Here is a 21,103-nt window from a genome sequence, read left to right on the forward strand (position 1 = left end):
TTTTAAAATTGTTGTTGTTCAATATTTATTTTTTAGTTTTAGGTGGACACAGTATCTTTATTTTACATTTATGTGGTGCTGAGGATCGAACCCAGTGCCTCATGCATGCTGGGCAAGCATACTACCACTAAGCCACAACCCCAGCCCCTCTATATTACTTTTTAAGTTTGAATATTTTGCATCTGTGACTTCACACACTTAAGATTATGTTAAAACTGTTACTAATTTACCTGTTTTTTCTTGTGTATATTTCAAGTTCCCAAAAAGAAGGTGAGACTCAATTCCAATCATATTGGTTGCTCTGAAGTAGATCAGAAGTTTTTGTTAAACATGATCGTATTTCAATCTTTTCTATTTTAGCATCAAAAATTGTACCAATTTTTTGGTACTGGGGATTGAACCCAGGTCGCTGAAGCACTGAGCCACATCCCCAGCCTTGTTTGTTTTTTTATTTTGAGACAAGGTCTTATTATGTCCTTAGGGCCTCACTAAATTGCAGAGGTTGGCCTCAAATTGCAATCTTCCTGCTTCAGCCTCCTAAATGCTTGGGATTAAAGGCATGTATCACTGCGCCCTGCTAAATTGTGCCATTTTTTATCCAAACTTAAACTTACCCTGTATGAAAACACAAATCCTTGGGTACGAACTGCAGCAGAAAATAGTGAGCCAGAGGATAATTATTTTTAGAAGGCAATGAAATGATGAAGAGAATTTCAATGTTTAATCCCTAATCTTAGGAAGTTTCACCAGTGTGATGTGTAACTAATGAACTTATCAGAACACAAGGTTAAAGTAATAGCTGTCCCTTGAAAGTGTTGCAGTTCATCTTTTAAGATTTTCATAGCCGACGTTCTGTGTAAATATTTTGATTTATAAACTAGGTCATTCATATTTGTGTGTGTGAGAGAGAAAGGAGAGGAACCTTTATGGTTGTTTTGTTATCTTTCCTTCTTGTAGTTGTTCATTTTATTATTGTTACTTTATTTTCCCCCTTAAAACCACATTCAAAGACCTTATAGAAATAATCTTTTCTGAATTGATTAGCATTTAAGGTACAGAGTTAGGTGCTGGGTGTACAAATGGAATTATCTGTGGCTGTTTTTTGTGGCTGATGGGTTTTTTCTTAGATTTTAGTACTAGTTTCTTACTGAGCTTTGGTTCAGAATTGAACTTGACCTTTATGCAGTTTGTTACTTGCACCTTGGTGATTTCTATTTTGTGTTAGATGGGATCTGCAATGAAAGGAGAGTGATTTGTTTGTTTGTTTGTTTTTAGTTTTGGTATTTCTTGACCAAAATACAGACAAGAAATGTTAGGGCAGGACAAGGGCTGTGGCTGAGTGGTAAAGCGCTCATCTAGCATGTGTGAGGCACTGGGTTAGATTCTCAGCACTACATGTAATTAAATAAAATAAAGGTCCATTGACAACTTAAAAAAAAAAATTGTGCACACACACACACTCCTAAACTAACTTTTTTTTTTTTTGTATTGGGGATTGAACCCAGGAGCACTCAATAACTGAGCTACATCCCCAGTGCTATTATTATTTTTCATTTTGATACAGAGTCTTGCTAAGTTGCTTAGGGTCTTGCTAAATTTCTGAGGCTGACCTCAAACTTGCAATTCTCCTACCTCAGCCTCTCAAGGTGGTGGGATTACAGGTGTGCACTACCATGCCCAGCCTAAACTAACTTTTGAGTGATGACTGCACCAATCTAGCCTCTTACTCATTACCTGGACCGGAAGCTGGGCTAATGACAGTCTTTACTGACCCCCTTAGCCTACTAAGCATCTTCTAGTGCTTTCATTTATTCTTTGCATATTTATTGATCATCTAATGATTACTTGGAGACATCCCTGAGAAACTCATATTCTTTTTTTAAATTATTGGTCCTAATTAGTTATACATGACAGTAGATGCATTTTGACATAATGCATAATCATACATAATGGAGTATAACTTCTCATTTGCCCGGTTGTATATAATGCAGAGTTACACAAGTTGTGTAATCATATATGCATATAGGATAATAATATCTGATTCATTTCACTATCATTCCTACTCCCATACCCCCTCCCCTCCCTTCGCTCCCCTTCCTCTAGTCCAAAGTACCTCTATTCTTCCTGACCCTGCTTATTGTGAATTACCATCTGCATATCAGAGAAAACATTTGTTGTTTGGTTCTCTGGGATTGGCTTATTTCGCTCAGCATAATATTCTCCAGTTCCATCCATTTATTGGCAAATCCCATAATTTCATTGTTTTTTAAGGCTGGAAATTCATATTCTTTAGGGGCCCATTCTGTCTCCCTGCACTTCAAGTAACTTGTTCACTAGAACTCAGAACAAAGTCTGGTTGTGCTGTTGGCCCAGGTGTCAATAAGCAGCCCTGAGACATGATGGAAAGGCCAGGTTACACTGAGCTTTTATGATGGGGCAAGTGGGAGAAGAGGAGGATGAAGGAGTGATTACTAACATTGTATGTTAGAATCCTTAATAGAAATCAGGTGATTGGATAGTCAAGAAATTGGCATTCTTTGAATGTCCACCAAATGCCTTGTTGTGGGTCTTGAAGTGCTTTCTATATTTTCTCATGTAATTCTAACAACATCTCCAGGCATCCATACTGCTATTTACATTTAATATATGAGGAAATAGAACCTCAGAAAGATTAATATTTTGTCAAGGACTCAGGGCAATGAATGGAGCAGGGTTTCTGCTTTTTAAACTATGTATAATATTCTACTATTTCACGGTTGAGATAAGGAAAGTTCTGTAACTTCTGAGATATTTGGTTGACCTATAGCATTAATTTTTCAGCAATTATGTAAAGCAGATATTCAGCACATTGAACAAAATTGACCAGATGATAGTTATATTGTTCGCATGCACAATACATAGCAACAATTTTCACTATTATGTATAGTTACAATGCACCAATAAAATGATATAAAAGAAATATAGTACATTAATAAAGAAATTTACCGGGGGCTGGGGATGTGGCTCAAGCGGTAGTGCGCTCGCCTGGCTTGCATGCGGCCCAGGTTCGATCCTCAGCACCACATATAAACAAAGATGTTGTGTCCACCGAAAACTGAAAAATAAATATTAAAAAAATTCTCTCTCTCTCTCTTTAAAAAAAAAAAAAGAAAGAAATTTACTGGAACACTAAAGTAAGTCAATGAAGCCAAAAGTTAGGTCTTTGGAAAGATCAAAAAAAAATTTGACAAAATTTTCAGCTAGACTGGCCAAGAAAAAAATGAAGGAAGATTCAAATTACTAAATTAGGAATGAAAGAGGGAATGGTGCTACTCACCCTACAGAAGTAAGAAGAAAACACTATAAACAATGGAACATGGCAACAAATCAGATAACCTGGATAAAATGGCCAAGTTGCTAGAATTTTTTTTCCTATCTAGAAGTTTTTTTTTAAAAAAAGAAAAATAACAAATATTGGCACAGATGTGGAGAAATAAGAACCTTCATATATTGCTGATGGGAATATAGAATGGGTTAGCTGCTGTGCAAAACAGTTTGTCAAATCTTCAAAATGTTTACATATCATTACAATATGACCCAATAATACTACTCTTAGTTATAGTTGAGAAAATTGAAAATTGAAATGTTCACACAAGAACATGCATACAGGGCTGGGGATGTGGCTCAAGCGGTAGCGCGCTCGCCTGGTATGCGTGCGACCCGGGTTCTATCCTTAGCACCACATACCAACAAAGATGTTGTGTCTGCCGAGAACTGAAAAATAAATATTAAAAATTCTTTCTCTCTCTCTCTCTCACTCTCTCTTAAAAACAAACAAACAAACAAACAATAAAAAGAACGTGCATACAATTGTTTATAGCAGTATTTTTCATAGTAGCCCAAAGGGGAAAAAACTCAAAATCAAACATTGATAAATGGTTAGAGAAAAGGTAGCATATCCATATGATGAAATATTCAAAAATAAAAAGGAATGAAGTGCACACACACACACACACACACACACATACGTACATATACTGCAACATGAATGAATCTTGAAAACACTAAGTGAAGGTAGGAAGTCACAAAAATGACATATTGAACCATTCCATTTATATGAAATGGGCAGGATAGGCAAATTCTTAGAGACGGGAAGTAGATTTATGGTTTCCAGAATCAGGAGACAGGGGAGAATGGAGAGTGGCTGCTAACTTGCAATGTTGTTTCTTTTTGGTGTGATGAAAATATTTTGAAGTTAGATAATGGAAAGATTTTCACAATCTTATGACTATACTATAACTAAAACCCAATGAATTTATAAACTGTAAAAGTGTGAATTGTATGTGCTTTGTGAATTATATTTTAGTTTTAAAATAGCTTTATTGGAAAATACTCATTATCAGCAAAATTTAAGTAAATAAAATATCTAAAAATTGGAGAAACTTAATTACATGGCTACTTCTGTTTCCAAGTTTGGGAGTGGTGCTTCTAGAAAAAGTAACCCAGCTACAATTACATCACTCTGGAGGAAGGGGATATGGGGTTAAGAAGACAACTAGCAATCTCATCACAGTGGAGACGCTGGAATTGGGACCTCTGTCTTGGTGTCCTGGTCTTTTTACTGTACCATCTGTCTCTGTAAGGAGACTGATTTCATAAGTGTAATCAAGCAAGCTGCTGAAAGTAGGCATATTTTAAAAACTAAAATAAGATTTGTCTGCTGACAGTGGGACTGAGTAACCTAGGAAATGACTAAGCATTTATCTTCTTATATGTAAAGATTGCCATCTTTAGGAAAGAATGCATGGGTATATAAATATAGGTACATTTTTTTTTAAGGGAAGGGGCATTTCTGAGATTTTCCAGAGAACTTTGATTATATAACTTTCCTTTAAGATGTGCAGGGGAAATAGCTTCTGATTTTTTATGGAAAAAAATGCACATATTAGTCAGCATTTTGTCACCATAACAATACCTGAAATAGCCAACTTATAAGAGGAAAAAATGTATTTTAGTTTACAGTTTTAGCTTCAATCCATAAGGAGTTAGCCCCATTGCTTTGGGCCTGTGGCGGCACATCATGGCAGGAGTGCGCCGCAGAGCACAACCACCCACCTCATGGCCCAGAAATGAAAGAGAGAAGAAGAGTCTGGTGTACAAAATCCCCTTTGGAGGTAGACCCCTGCAGTGACCCAAAGACCTCTCAACGTTTCCATCACCTCCCAATAGTGCCAAACTGGGACCAAGCCTTTAACACAGGGAGACACTGAAACCATAGCATTCTACCCCTAAGTTCCAAAGGTTCATGTCCCTTTCTCAATGCAAAATGCACCTCCAAGAGTCTCAAAGTCTTAACTATTCTAGCATTGCTTAAAAGTCTCAGTCCAAAAATCTCCTGAGAATCAAGACAAACTTAGCTGCAAACTCTTGTTTTTTTTTAAAAAAAAGTTATATACTTCCAAGGTACAGTGGCACAGAATAAACATTTGTATTCCCAAAGGGAGAAGCAGGAAAACAGCAAGGAGAGATCAGCAAAGCAAGACCCATATCCATAGGGTACTAAATCCTAAAGCTCCATGTCCAACATCTGGGGCACTCTATGGTGAGATGTGGACTCCTGAGGGCTTGGGCAGCTTTACCTCTATAGCTTTACTAGTAGCAGTTCACATGGGAAGGCTTTTCATACTTTCTGCAGCTTCTCTTTGCAGTGGTTCAATATTTCTGGCAACTCTAACTTTCTAGGGTTTCCATTGCAAGTTTGGCTTTCCTCTTACAGCTCCATCACCCTGTTGGGGGCTGCATGCAGGGACTCTGACCCAGCAACACACTGCCTGGGCCTCCTGGGCTTTCCTATGAAGTCTCAGTGGAAGCCCCCATGACCTTCTGAGAGAGCATAACAAGGAAAATCAGCATAGCATGGAAGATGCTAAGGCTTTCTGCTAACACAAGGCATACTTAGGTCTGCTTGCACCATGGCTGAGCAGTCTCTGAGTGCCTTGCCAGCCCAGGCAGACTTGTATGAGCAGGGCACCCTAGGATCCTCTTTTCAAAAGACTCACACTTGGAAAGCCTTTGAACTGGATTTCTCTTCTACATCTGTGAGCTGGCGATGGGTGGGCCCTTGCCAATTCCTGAGATGCCCTTAAGGCATCTTTCCCCATGCAGAGAACTTGGCTTACTAGCTGTATTTTCCTTGGCTGAAACGTTACATGTGCTTCTTTTCTGGCCAACCTTCAATTTTTTTCAAAATTTTTCTCTTCTGTTACTTGTTTCTCTTTGTTTTTCAGTGGAAGTCTTGCCAGAAGCAGCCAGCAATACCCAGGCCACAGCCTGAGTGGTTTGCTGCTTTGAAATTTTCTCTGCCAGACACACAAGTCTGTTACCTACAAGATCAGCCTCCCACAAAGTTTCAGGCCATGGGCAAAATACATTGAAATTCTTTGCCCTGGTGTAACAAGTATGGCCTTTAGTCCAATTCCCAGTAGAATTCTTACTTTCCCCAGAAACATCATTAGTATAGTCTTTACTGTCCATATTCCTATCAGCATTCTGGGCTCTTGAACCCCTAAAAGAACACTGTTAAGTTTGCTTATAGCATTTTAGGATTTTTCTAGCCTATTCCTCCAAACTTTTCCAAATTCATCCTGCAAACCAATTCCAAAGGCTTTCTACAACATCTCAGGTGTAGCAATGGCTGCCTCACTTCTCAGTACCAATTTTCTGTTAGTCAACTTTCCGTCACAATAATGAATAATCTGAGATAATCAGCTTTTAAAAGAAAAGCTTATTTTGGCTCACAGTTTTACAGGTTTCAGTCCATGATTTTTGGCTTCGTTGTTTTGGGCAATATCTAAGAATAATCACCTTCAAAAGATAAAAGTTTATTTTGTCTCAAAGCTTTGGAGGTTTCAGTCTATGATCATTTGGTCTTATTGCTCGGGGCATGTTGCAGCACATCATGGCAGAAGCATATGGCAGAGCAAAACTACTTTATATAAGCCAGGAAGTGAAGAAGAGAAAGAGGCTAGGGTTCCACAATCCCCTTTGCCAGGCCCTACACAGGCAACGAATGGCACCATCAAGACAACCCATTCTGAGTGCCTACCCACAATTCCTGAATAAGACCCCAAATCCTGGGTCATTCCTGCTAGATCAAAGAGGCCAGTGACCTCAAGCTCTCCAACGAGGCCCCACCTCTCAAAGTTTCAGCCATCTCCCAATAGTGATAAGCTTGGGTTCAAACATTTAACACAGGGAACTTTACCCACACCATAGCAGCGTGTGCCATTCATTATCCCTCACTGTTACTAACTGGTTTGGATAGACTGAGATCCATGTTTTTGGCACGTTACTGTCTGTAAGAGAAGTGTGCCACACTATGCGAGAGCTGGAGGTCCTCAAGAGCCTTGGTTATCCTCCTTCGAGCTGGATTCAGGCATAATAGGCTATTAGGGGACACTAGCAGTGAAACTTCCCTTTCATTGCTAGCAAGGGTTAGGAGTCCTGCATGCACTTAAAATTTTTTTTAATTTGAAAATTCTAAGGGATTAATTATATTTACCGATGAAGCCAGGAAAGGTAAATTACAGTTGAGAAGTTAATGTTAGGATGGATGAACAGAAATAAATATTTGTATCTTGCAATTAGTTATGAAAATCAATATGACTCAAATGTTTATAGTAGCTGGCAGATAATTTAAATGGATGAATATATGATTACTGAGGATTGTGGCAAAATGGGGTGCACTGGCCCTGATTTAAGACTATTAATAAACACCAACAACAACAACAAGAAACAAAACACACCATGTGGGCCAATTAATACCTGTTGGGAGCTAAGTTTAGCCTGGTCACTTCGAATTAATGGCAGCATCTTGTCTGAAATATAATATAGCAATATAGAACAAGAATATTAGATTTTGCCTTATTATCATTCAAAGAGACAATACAAGAAGGGGAAAATTAATATGAACAGTAAATGTTTTTAGCCCTTATATTTAAAGGAAAAAACAGGAAACTGGTTTTCCTAATTCCTAATATTGGAAGGATGATGAATCAGACTATGATATAACTACATAGCCATTCAAAACATAAAGTGCCAGAGCTTGGAAATGTACATGTGTCAAAATTAAGTGAGCAGTATAATTAAATGTATGTGAACTATAATATATAACAAAGATTGGAAATGAATTTAGACCCAGATAAATAATTTGGTTCTCATCATATTTTTCCTGTCCGAAACAAAAAAACATTAAATTTACCATGAAGAAATAGAAAATATAAGCTACCATTACCAAGTCTATCAGGAAAATATCTCCTTGTCTTTTGGTTTAGGTCCAACTAAGCATGGGCTAGATTCCTGATAAGTTATCGCTTTGTCCTAGAAGTTTTGACTTCTGCTTGAACTGGATGGCTTAATGACTTACACCTGTGCACGTTGATATTTTATTGCCATATCAGAATTCTGCTTTTCTTTTCTCCTTTTCACTTTACTTTGTAAATCTGAATCTAAGGAAAGTAACTCCTGTCCCAACCTCCTTGAATGATCCCCCTCTTTGGTACTGTAACTTGTAAATCAAGGTTGAACCAAGTCCCTGAAGGGTATTATCCAAGCATTGCAGGTTTTCTTTCCTTTTTGGTACATCAGGAATGGTCCAGCCCTTGGGGACGCCTTGGGTCCTCACCGTTCTGGAATTGAGAGTGGGGTGTTATGATGGTGCCATTCATTTTCTGTGTGAAGCCTCTAGGGCTTGGCCAGCAGCTTCTGCAGTGTGTGGTGACCCAAATCCTTTTTCCCCTTTTGGTTACTCACCAGTATAATAAGGACTTCTGCTCCTCTTCTCTAATGATTCCTCCACACAGGATCCATAATGGCAGCTTTTTCAGGAACTTCGGGATAAGAAACAGACTGTGTCATTCAGGGGCTAGGGTGTGTGTGGTGCATTGGGCAGGGGTGCTGGCTGACTTTGTGCCTGTGGACTACCTTTATTTTGGTTGATGGTGACGTTATTTGGAGGCTCAGAGTGATTTAAATGAGTTCAGATTGTACTGAATCATGAAAACAAAAATAAACATTGCTTTCCATGCTGATGTGGGGTAATGTCGCAGGTCAGCCATGGGTTGTGTGTGGGAGCTATGAGCATTTGAGTATGTGAGAGAACTGGCTTGGTTGCTCTTTGGGCCATGTACACTTTTCTCTCACTCTGCCTGTGTTCTCGCATAGCACCTGAGATGGGTCTGACTTGCCAAGATATTAATCAATCTGCTGACTGCAAGACATCATGAAGCTAGACTCAACCCCCTGAAACCTGACCCTTTGCCTCATTTGGAAAGGACATTCCATTGAACCTCCCTTTGTGTGTCCCCCATTATATAAGAATAAAGAATTCAGTGGCCCTCTCTGTTTCCAACAAACCCCTAAGGTCAAGAGCCATCCTGGATTTCGAAAAGGTATTTCTGTGTCCTTTCTTCTTTTTTTTTATGTTATTGATGTAGTCAGATTTTGTGAACCCAGCATAAGTCACCAGCTCAGTTAGTTGGTGATAGGGTAAAATATGTGGTGGGAATGGACTGATGCTCTGTGCAGCCTCCTGATTATATTTACTGACATTTCATTTCGAACCGCTTCATCTTCATTGAATTTTCTAGAAGTTTCTCTATAACACTGCTTTGGTACAGTAACTCAATAAACATGGATACTTGCTCAAGGGATTTGATTTCCCTGTGCCTAGCTAGCTAGGCTTTGAAGTAGATAAATTTCTCTATCTATCTCTCTCTTTCTCTCTCTCTCTCTCTCTCTCTCTCTCTCACTTTAGTTCAGACAAGATTGGTATTTTTACAAGGAACTTAGTGGCTAGAGATCCTGAGTGTAATTGTGGAGTAACTTGATTGGCAGAGAAAAATTCTTAGGCTTATTTTCTATTTCATCCCCTCTGACTTATTTTTAGACTTGCATATTCAGACTATATCCTGTGGGCATTCTGAGGTGGCACCAGTGTTGCTTGCTTTGTGAGATTCTTATTTTCCTTACAGCATGCTTTGTAGCCATCAGTGCTGTGGTTCCAGTGTCTGGTCTCTCAATGAACAAGGGCATTTCCTTATCTGCTCATAGCTAACCTCATCCCTTTCCTGGAAGCCTGGAACAAATAGCTTTCTAAATGTTCTCCCTAAATCCACTCTAGCCCATTTACAGTCCTTTCTCCACTCAGTGGTGTGAGTCATCTTTTAGAAATGAAAATCAGTTAGATGACCTTTTAACCTAAAGGCTTTTAATGACATAGCATTGCTTTTAGGGTGTCCCAATACTTTTCTCCTGCTTTCCATGGCCTTCCACAATTCTCACCAGCCTCTTCCGTTTTCCCCTTAGTCCTCCTTCAGTTCTTGGCTGACAGCCTGTGCATTCTTATCTCTCACCATGCATTGCCTTCTCTGGCTGAAGGTTCTGTCCCTTTCCATTCTTTTAGGCTATTCCTCACCCCTCAACTAGGCCTTTTTTTTTTTTAACCCTACTGTGTGAGCACATAACACTATGCACCTCTCCTCCTCAGCACTCAGGACTGTTTAATGTTGAAGTTTTTTGTGTTATTCTTTGATTAAGGCCTGTCTTCTACACAGGCCAGTAAGTTCCATGAGGCTGGGCTATGGCCTTTTCTTTCTTTTCTTTTTTAGCTTGAAAAGGGCTTACCATTAGCAGCAATATAATACATATTGTAGGTACTTACTTTTAAACACTTATCAAGGGCTGGGGTTGTGGCTCAGTAGCAGAGTGCTTGCCCAGCATAAGTGAGGCACTGGGTTCGATTCTCAGCACTGCATATAAATAAATAAAATAAAGGTCCTTTGACAACTAAAAGATATTTTTAAAAAAGCACTTATCAAATAACCATGACTACCTCTTGCTTCAATCTTCTGGAGTTTTATGGCTCTGAATTATGTAAGTAAGTTACCTTATCCACAATTCCTTACTAGCTAGCTTACTTCTATCCAAAGGTTGTACCTTGATCTGAGATTTTTTTTTTTTTTTTTTTTTGGTGTTCTGTTGGAAGGCATCTGAGTTTAGTCTTCTGATGATTGTATATGCATCCTTTTTGTCATCCTGGGTACAAATCCAGGTCCTACAAGAGCATCCTGTTCTCTGACTGAAAACTTCACAGTTCTGACCATCTCTCCAAGTTCTCTCTGGTGACCCATTCATGAGTCTCAATCTTGAGTGTAACTCCAAGCATGTGATATACAGTGTTAGTGATAGCAATAAAGGAGACTGGCATTTTTCAGTTTGCAGTAAGTAAGGATCCTCCATGAAAGTCTTCAGGGCCTCTTAAACAAGAGCTAAGTCCACTTGTCTCATTGCTGAAATTTGCCATTCGCTCTGCTATCATGAAGCAACTGCATTTGTAAGAATCTTACATCATCAAAATCTTGATATAAAAACAATTGTTTGAACTAGAAAAAGGGGTTAAAGTTTGGATAATATCCAACCCATAATTCGTATGTTTTTTTCCAATAAAAGTTTTTTTTAATAGCTAAGAATGTATTAATACCTGCTGTTTGACTACATTTGCTGTACAATAATGGTGTTTGATTTCCTCATTTCCTATACTGTCATTAGCCAAAAAGCTTCCCACCATTCTATTTCCTCTGTCATGCATTGTTATAATAAATCAAACACTAAGCCTCCCAGATAAACCCACTGTTATAGGACCAGTTTCTCTTGGGCTAAGAGACTAGTTCCAGGACCAGTATAATAACGGTATTCCTAATGCTAATCCAATTTGTTTAAAAAACAAAACATAATATCCCCCAAACCTGTAATTTTCTCAGATCTAGATAGTCTACATCAAACAATAACACTTGTGTGACTCCTCTCCCCCTGAATCAGGTGATGCAGGCCCAGTGTGTCAAAACAGAAACTGAGTTCTATCGCCGCAGTCGCAGTGAGATAGTAAATGGAGAAGGCCACACCATGGGGGCACTGTATTGGCAGTTGAATGACATCTGGCAGGCTCCTTCCTGGTCTTCTCTAGGTAAGTGTTTCAGTGTTCTTTGTGGGTGAGAGCGAAAGCAATACCTTCGGGGAGAGGGAATTAGAAAGCTCAGAGCCTGAGGGATCAGATTAACCCAAGCAGAAGTGAGGCCAAGGGAGGCTGTTCTCCACCAGGCTGTGGACTACAGCCACCCCACTCATCTAATGATCTGTCTCTCCAAGAGCCCTAGAGATAGCTCATGAGTTGTGTTTTGTGAAAAGTCACAATAGCAGGATGGTAAGGGATGGGAAGTCACAATAGCAAGCTAATAAGGAATATGCAAAGACCTCAGTCCTGTGTCTTACAATTATATTGCATAGAATTTTGAGTTTATTTAAGAGGACATTCCAGGGCCAAAGAGGCATGAACTTAAGCATCCCTTCTGAATTTTAGTGTCCCTTGTGCTATGTGAGAGAATTCAACCACATGGAAAAATTGGCCTCCTTGAGCATTAATGTGCTCATTTCTCTAACTGTGCTTTAAATTCATAAAATCATCTTCATTTTACCTTGTTTATTTTTGGGAGGGAGAAGGTAGTAAAATACTAGCTGAACCAGTTCAGTTGGCCAAAGGTGAGAAGACTGGCATGGAACTTGAAGTTTGGATGATCCCATCTATTTTGTTACATTAAAAAATTAAGGAGAAATAATATATCTTTGGCCTTTACTAGAGGTGATTTGAAGCAAAGTTTAGTTTGTAATATAAACAGTTGTTTGGGTCAAAATCGAGGCAAGGCCATAGAATAAAAAGGCCATTTGGCTGGGGGAGGCTCTTAAACTGGTTACGGATGCAAATCCAAAAGGGTTCATTCCAAATGCTTTTATTAGTGCCAAATGGATAACTCCTACAGGGAATTGGATTTTTGATCATGTTTCTGTGACTGAACTCTTTTTATCAGCACTAACCACATAAAAGAGCATTGAGTGAGAATTGCGTAGACTGTGAGGGAATGGCTGAGATGCTAGAAAGGTGGACAAAAAGATATTGTTCCGAGACACTTGGATGCTGACCCTGCTTGCTATCTGTGGAAGGGGCTGTGAGCTTCTAAAGCTGAGTTGGTTCAAGAAACAGGAGAGTGCAGCCTTTGGAAATCTTGCTTTAAATGGCTGCATGTGGATTATTTGTAAGAGTCTTCAGGAAGGGTAGGTAGCTCCAAATACAAGGGCATAAGGGCAGAGTAAGAGTTTGGCTGTTTTCTAAATTCCAGCAGGACCCTTCCTGCATGGAGAGGGTCATGGGCTCCTTATACTTATTAGAGAAAACAAGTACAGTTTAAGTATCTGAAATGATTGGGACCAGAAGTATTTCTGATTTTGTGTGTATGTTTTGTTCGTTTGGAATTTTCCTCTTGTGGTGTCATGCTGCAGCTCAAAAAGTTTTAGGTTTTGGAAAATTTTGGAGTTTGAATTTTGAGTTTAGGGATGCTCCACCTGTACCAGAGAGAGGCTATGACTGTGTTTGCTATATCTGCTCCTGCTCTGGGCAGTCTCTTGGCTTCTGTTTAATTCTATTGAATTGGCTCAATAAAGCCCCTGCTCATAGTGAGTGCAACTGGGGGTTTTGGGTCATCTCTTATTGCCTGAAATGGTGATACTCTAAAGGGCTCCATAGTGGCTTAGAATCTGTAGGTTTGAATATATTTCTTTAAAAATTAGTCTAATTTAGAGTTACAATTTTGCAAATAAAAAAAATCCACATGGGCAGTTTTGCTTCATTCATAAATTTGAAAAGTCATAGAGCTAATGGCAAAGCCAGATATCACATGACATTTTTAGGCTGTTGGCCAAACTTTAATACTGATTAGTAACATGGACTGTATATCAGTGAGACCTGTTGCTTGAATTCCTGTTCTCCTGAGTTATTCTGTTTGTGGCCTTGACCTCTGGAACTACCCATTTACAGTCTTTCCCCTGCCATGGATATCACACATCAGAGTGTATAGTTACCTCAGGAGCCATCTTCTACAAAGGAGAGGACTTTTCAAATGTGAGTTCTTGTTCATTTTATTTTATGTATTTTTGGTACTAGGAATTGAACCCAGAGGTACTTAACCACTGAGCCACATCCCCAGCCCTTTTGGTTTTTTGAGACATGGTCTCTCTATGTTGCTTAGGGCCTAGAGAGAGTATAGCTTTGAATTTGAGATCCTCCTGCCTCAGCTTCTTGAGCTGCTAGGATTACAGGCGTGCACCACCCCACCTGGCTCTTGTTCATTTTGTAGATCTGATAGAAAAACTTCTCTACCTCGCATGTCTTCCCACCAGTTGTTGCTATGTGAAAGTACTAACATTCGGGGTTATAGAGAATGAAATTTTGCAAAACTCCAAAGAAACTGGTTCTGTTATTCTTCTACCTCAACAGTTTGCACTATGTATCCAGGTGTTTCTTCCCTGGTGATTGTGCTATGTTCCAGGCTGTGTTTTATGGTCTTTACTCTTACTTTAGCAGCAACCCTGAAGTGTTTTCATCTGTGTTTTAAAAGTGAGAAAATCAGTTTAAAGAGGTTAAGCAACCAGCTCAAGGCTCTGAGATAGGGAGCATTGGATCCTGGTTGAAATATTCCAATTTTGACTTTTTAAGTATAGTCTATTAATCACTCTATTCCCTTTGATTTATTGCTTCAAAGCAGCTTAATCATGAAATCTCTTTATAATTGCCAAGAAAAAATAGGATGATTAGGATTTGTTCTTACAAAAATTGTGCAACTGGAAAATTTTTGGTACCTGTCTAGCTGATTTAAAAAACCTCCCCATTCTTTTCTCCCTACACATACTAACTGACGATATTTTTATAGAAAGTCTCATTCTCTGTTTTTAGCAAAATTTAAATTTGTTTTATATTTTTAGATCATTGAGAAAGACTCCTTCACCCTTCTTCTTCCTCTTTTTCTCCCTGTCTCTGAAATTTGGTAATGTAATGTTTTGTGGGGAAGGGTCTTCATTCTGAAATGTCAAATGTTGAGAAAGGAAGATGTTAAAAGCTTAGGTTTTGGGATTTAATATACAAGACCTGCCAAAGAGACAAAGAATTTTACAGATTCTTGACAGTTTCTGATTGCATTTGAGGAACTGCTATTAATTGCCATTGGTCTGGATGTTTTCATCCAGTCTGACCTTGGCACCACAGTGCTTAGTTTGGTTTGCTCAGAGGTTTTTGTGCCTATGGAAAAAGGAGACTTTGAGTTCTAAGTAATTCTTATAAATGAATATTTGCAACAGGTGTTCACTGCCAAGGCAACCTTCTCCTTTATGTGTTTGTGATAAAAAGGAAAATTGAGCTCCTGAAGCAGAGTTACCTGTACATGTTGTCTAAGAATCAGGCCTGGCTCAAAACACCACCTCTAGCATGTTTGAGTTCACTCCTGAGCCTCTGTTTCCTCCTTTGGAAAGTGAGTTATTATTGCCTGCCTCACTCAGATATTGTGAGGGTGGTATCCAAAATGCCTGATTAGAGACTTTAACAAACTGGGGTTCCCTCCGTTGTCAACTCCCTCACATGCTCATTCCAGAAAATCCTGATGAGCCACACACAACAGGACCATGTGCACAAGGACGTTGAATGCTTGACCCTGCCTTCCCCTAACTCTCTTGATTATTTACAGAGTATGGAGGAAAGTGGAAAATGCTGCATTACTTTGCTCGAAATTTCTTTGCTCCACTGTTGCCAATAGGCTTTGAGGATCAAGGTATATTTTATGTCTATGGTGTGTCGGACCTTCACTCAGACTCTAAAGTGCAGCTCACTGTAAGTCACTTGGATTTTTTTTTTTTCTCTCTAAGATAAAGGAGGACTTTCAGATGATTATTTCCTTAGTTGTTTGGTTATATTGCTGTTGGGACCAAAAAAAAAAAAGAGAGAATTAATTGTATCAAAATATTTTTAGTGCCTGTAGCAGAAAATGGGTTGCACTTGGAATCAGAAATATAGTCTGTTATTCAGGCTAAACCTGCCATTTTTATTACATGACCTTGAGCAAAACCCTGAACATCTTGATGAATCCTCTGTAAAATGATACCAGCCTACCTCTTTTAAGGATTTCCATGAACGGTGAATAAAGGAGATAGATGAAAGCAGGTTATATAAGTGTCAAGTGCCACATAAATGTAAGATTATTTATAATTATGAGGAGCAGGAAGTAGTCCAGATTTTGCAAAAATAGTTTAAAATGATATGTTAAAAATTGAAATCAGTAAAACTATCCAGAATGAGTGTGTAGGGGAAACAACAACAACAACAACCTTGTTTTTAAAACAGGGGTAGAAGCTCCATGTCTCTGGTGGCTACAGCTTGGAGGACACTGGAAGTAGGTCATAATCATAGAATCCTTGCAGTGTGCCAGTAGTGCCCTTTCAGGGATTATTTTTTAAATTCTCACACCAACCTGTGAAATTAGAGCTGTTATTATTTCCATTTTATCTATGAAGAAATGGAGGCTGACAAGTTACATGGTCACATAACTTAATGCGTCTGCGATTGACATTCAGGTCTCATAGTGTCTCAACCAGTTCTGTTCTTCTGACTGTCAGCTATGAGTACCATGATTATTCTTGAAAAACATAAAAACCAAGAATGTTTTTATTGTTTCATTTCTCCACAGGTGAGAATCCATGCATGGAATTCCCTGACACCTTTGTACTTCACTGTGACTAAACCTTTTGTCCTCAAAGCCGGGAAGGCTGTGTCCATCTATGAGCAACCAGTGAATACATTGCTGAAGACATGTGGGAATTGTACCCGCCAAAACTGTGTGGTTTCCTTTTACCTTTCAACTGACCGTAAACGCGTCAGCCCCACCAACTATCACTTCCTGTCCTCTCTGAAGAATGCCCAGGGGCTCCTCAAGCCCCAGATCACAGTAAGCACGATGGCTTTGCGGAGCGCCCTGTTCTTGTGCCAGCACATTGCATCCTGCAACTTGCCAGTTTCCTTCTTGGTAGTGAGTTGACCTGAGGCCTGGGGAAGATGGACTCCTTCCCACCGGAAGCAAAGGCCAAATGAGTTTCTTTAAGTCTAATTCAGGATTTGTCAAGAGTTTTCAGTTTCTGCTGCTTGTGCTGGCTCCTCATCCTTCCCTAGTGAGGCTGGGACAGTGGTGGGAGAGGAGGCTTCGTCCATCCTCACTGATTAACTTTCACTAGGTTCCAGGCTCTGTTCTAGGTACTTTGTTGCATGATAAACCTCTTAACTTTCACAGCAACCCTGAGGTGTGATCTTTTGTGTTTTATGAGTAAGAAAACCTGTTTAGAGAACCTAGACAAGAAGCTCAAGGTCCTAAGCCTACGAAAGCTTGGAGCCCAGTTGGCGCACTCCAAATTTTGACTTTTTAAGTACAATCTATTAATCACTCCTCTTTCTTTTGTTTATTGCTTCAAAGCAGTTTAATCACCAAATCACTTTGTAATTTCCAGGGGGAAAAAATAGAATAATTAGGTTGTGTTGTTACAAAATTTGTGCAGCTAGAGAATTTGGACTCTAATTGATTGAAAACCTTTCCATCTTTTCTTCCTACATATAGTAACAGACAGAATCTTTCTAGAAAGCTGATTCTTTATTTTTAACAACTTTTAAGTTTGTTTTGTGCTTTTCATTTATTGAGAAAGATTTTTAAAATTGACTTTAGAAATAGTGATATAAAAACACCTAGTCTTATGTTTTATTGAAAGAGCCCTGACAATTGAGAACATAGGTTCTTTTTGGATTTATAGTGAACTTTTCCATAATGAAATCTAAGTTATCTGTAACAACTGAGATAGAATAGACAGACACGAAAGAAATGACATAGCCAGGCATGGTGGTACATGCCTGTAATCCCAAACAGTTGGGAGGCTGAGGCAGGAGGATTGAAATGTGGAGGCCAGATTTAGCAATGTAGTGAAACCCTGTCTCAAAACAGGGGGAGAGTGAGGGATGGGGATGTAGCTCAATGGTAAAATATTCCTGGGTTCAATTCCCAGTACAAAAAGAAAAAAAGAAAAATAAGTGACATAGCTTACATATCATTTCATCTAGCAAAGAAACAAAAAATACTGAACAAATTTGTCGTTTCTAAACTTATGACTCCAAAAACAAAAACTTTTCTCTTTTAGCTAAGGCCTTTATTTCCTAGAATTAATTGAGGGTACAAGAGAGATAGGGCTTCCTTATTTGTTTTTCCTGACTTGCATTTCAGTGAGACTTGTCCATCCTAAAGAGATAACAACAATAGTAATAATGTTAGTTAACATTTATTCAGGCTTACTATAGGTCCTTGTTCTCCTGGTCTTTCTGAAGCCAGGGTACAAGCTTGAGCCTCTGGTTCTGCAGTCAGAGGCCCAGAGATGAGATTTCCTATTAGAAGAAGTCAGCAAGAGTTAGCGAGGTGCTGTGTTGGGTCTGTTGTGACCTTGGCTTTGAGCAGCAGTAGCTAAGGCTTCCATGGCCCCCTCTGAGTGAGTGCGTGGCTGCTTTAGGATCTTCACCAGGTAGAACTTGGCATCTAACCTCCAGCCTGAGTCTCAGAGCCTCCTAGAGTTCCCTCATGCACTTTATTCAGGTCTTTTACTGCTTCTATCAATGTCGGTTTTCTTGTTTATAACTTGAACGATAATCATGCAAGTCCATGAAGCTGAACTGTGTACAGTAAAAATTGTCTTTTGAAATTCTTTATGCCCCACACATATAATAAAGACTTTACAGTGTAGTGTGCATGCATGTTGAGGAGCCGTGTTCTGTGACAAATGCACAGCTTTAAAGACCAGGTGACATTTGATTCTTTGCTCTTCTGAGAAAGGCTCACAAGCCTGTGGCCTCTGAGGAGTGGCTCATCCTCTCTCTGGGGCTTATGCTCAGTCGGCTAATTAAATGGAATGGGTCTAGAGGATTCTGTCTCTCACTCTGTCTGCTGAAATTGTATAGAATTTGCACATGCTAATAATGTGACTTTACTAAAAAGACAGAGAATGGTAGATGTTTTGCAGTGGCTTGGCCGATTAGCTTCTAGAACGCAGGCTCTTTTCAGAAGGCTCTAATGTACACTCCATGGCTGCACTCTCTAGCTAGATCCACATCTATTAAAATTACATGTGGTCATTAAAAATAGCCAGCCCTATGCCAAAATGTTCCCTCCTTGATGCTCCTCTGAGAAAAATTATAAAATATATAAAACTTTGGGCCTATTTTGAAATAGTCTCCTTCACCAGAGGAGTCTGCCTGTTTCCTCGGTGTGAGATTACAACTTGGTAATGTTCCACAGACTTAAGTCATTTTCCAAGTGATGTTCAAGCATCTGAAACCATGCATGGAATATATGACTTTAACAGTGGCAAAACGAAAGCACTGGCAATGTGCTCCCTACCAGGCCCTCGTTAAATTCCTGGTAGACATTGCCATGGGCTATGTAGTTCTTCATTCAACCTTCACTTCATTTTTCTTTCTTTTTTCCAGGCCAGCATCTCTCAGAAAGGTGACACCTTTGTGTTTGCTCTGGAAACCTCAGCTATTGCTCCCTTTGTTTGGTTGGATGTAGGAAGCATCCCAGGGAGATTTAGTGACAATGGTTTCTTTATGACCAAAAAGACACGGACTGTATTATTTTACCCTTGGAAACCTACCACCAAGTATAAATTGGAGCAGTCTTTTCATGTGACCTCCCTGGCGGATATTTACTGAAGGAATCCGGCTGTATTTTCAGTGTACACTGGGAACAACGCCTTTGTTGAGCACCGGCTAGAGAGGAAGACAACCTGAGAGAAGCTGAGGAAACAAGAGGTGCATCTGCTTGTTCACAGGCGTCTGACACTCTCTCAATTGGTACAGTGCATACTGTCAGGGAAGGCTGTTCCTCCAGGGATGGCCTCAGACAAGGCTGTGCTTAGGTGTTCTTTTTTGCTGTTGTTGTTTTGCTGTTCTGTGGGTTGAACCCAGGGTGCCCTACCACTGAACTATAACCTCAGCCCTTTTTATTTTTTCATACAAATAATAAATGTTCTTAATAAAAATTGAACTCGCCATTTTCCTGCCTTAGCCTCAACGGGGATTATAGACAGGTGCCACCGCACCTGGTTTAGGTATTCTTGAATCTGTGCCAGAACTGTTTAGCCCTTCAACGTACAGCTTTAGTACTAAATGAATCAGTGTCAAGCAGATTACCTTTCAGGGAGTCACAAGAACATGACCATGGTAATGTCTACTGAGCCAAGTGTGGGAGGTTTTGAAGTAATTGTAGGCCTTTCATAGGTAGCCTTGAGAAATACTGAATTATTAAGATGAAGTGTTTTGTTATTATTTCCAGAGGAATTGGAGGGTCAAATGTCACAATAGAGATTTCTTGGTGGCACCCATATTGATTATTGTTGCTGAACAGTTTAGAAGGTTGATCGTTGGTATATGATTCCTATTCTGGGATAGGATTCTTTTTTCATTTTGGGAATTGTTATAAAACAGTTTTAATAACTTATTTTTGAAAAGAATCCTTCTTTGAAAAATAAGCTCACATTGACATGGACATCGCTATGTTCATGCTGGAAATTTTGAGATATTCTGACATGGGGCTTGTGTGTGGGCTTCAGATTTGGCTAAATTCAGTGAGCTTTCCGATTCAACAATACTGAATATAGACTTTCTGGCTCTGGCACCAAGTGGCATTCCCTTTAGCTTAAGTTTAAATCAGTTTATTTATATTGATTACTTATAAGTTGCTATAAAAGTACTTTATGCCACATTATCATATCAATATGAGTATGTTGATAATAAAAGTAATGGAGCAAAATGTTAATAAGTAACTAAATTGGGTATAGATGGGTATGTGAAATTTTTTTGGACTACTTTTACACTTTTGCTGTAAGTTTGAATGATAAAAATAAAAGTTAGATAAATTGCACTGACAATTTGATAGCTCATCTGTGGCCTAATTAATCATTCTAAAATATTCCATTGTGCCCATTATTGAGATGGACACTAATTTCTGCTTGATACATGAGAGAATTTGAAGAATCTAAAAACTAAGATGTTTGAGAGATTTTTCTATGGAAAGAATCATGTAATTGGTTATGGAATGGACCAATAGTGAAGACTTAGATTTAAAATTGAGACTCAATATTTTTTTATTTTTAAATTTTGATTAAT

General features: G+C 39.0%; 1 protein-coding gene across 2 annotated transcripts in view; it reads left to right on the forward strand.

Moving 5' to 3' along the window:
* The window catches only part of Manba (mannosidase beta), a 96,114-nt gene extending 76,137 nt beyond the window's left edge, over nt 1-19,977 (forward strand). For both annotated transcript variants that reach the window (XM_078021869.1, XM_078021870.1), the window contains 4 exons: nt 11,857-12,001; nt 15,603-15,745; nt 16,599-16,856; nt 19,424-19,977. In XM_078021869.1, coding sequence (XP_077877995.1) covers nt 11,857-12,001; nt 15,603-15,745; nt 16,599-16,856; nt 19,424-19,648 — 771 coding nt within the window. In that variant the 3' untranslated portion in view covers nt 19,649-19,977. The remainder of the gene's footprint in view (nt 1-11,856; nt 12,002-15,602; nt 15,746-16,598; nt 16,857-19,423) is intronic.
* The last annotated feature ends 1,126 nt before the right edge of the window (nt 19,978-21,103 follow it).

This window comes from Ictidomys tridecemlineatus, chromosome 9 (genome assembly GCF_052094955.1).
Source record: "Ictidomys tridecemlineatus isolate mIctTri1 chromosome 9, mIctTri1.hap1, whole genome shotgun sequence".
Lineage (NCBI taxonomy): Eukaryota > Metazoa > Chordata > Mammalia > Rodentia > Sciuridae > Ictidomys > Ictidomys tridecemlineatus.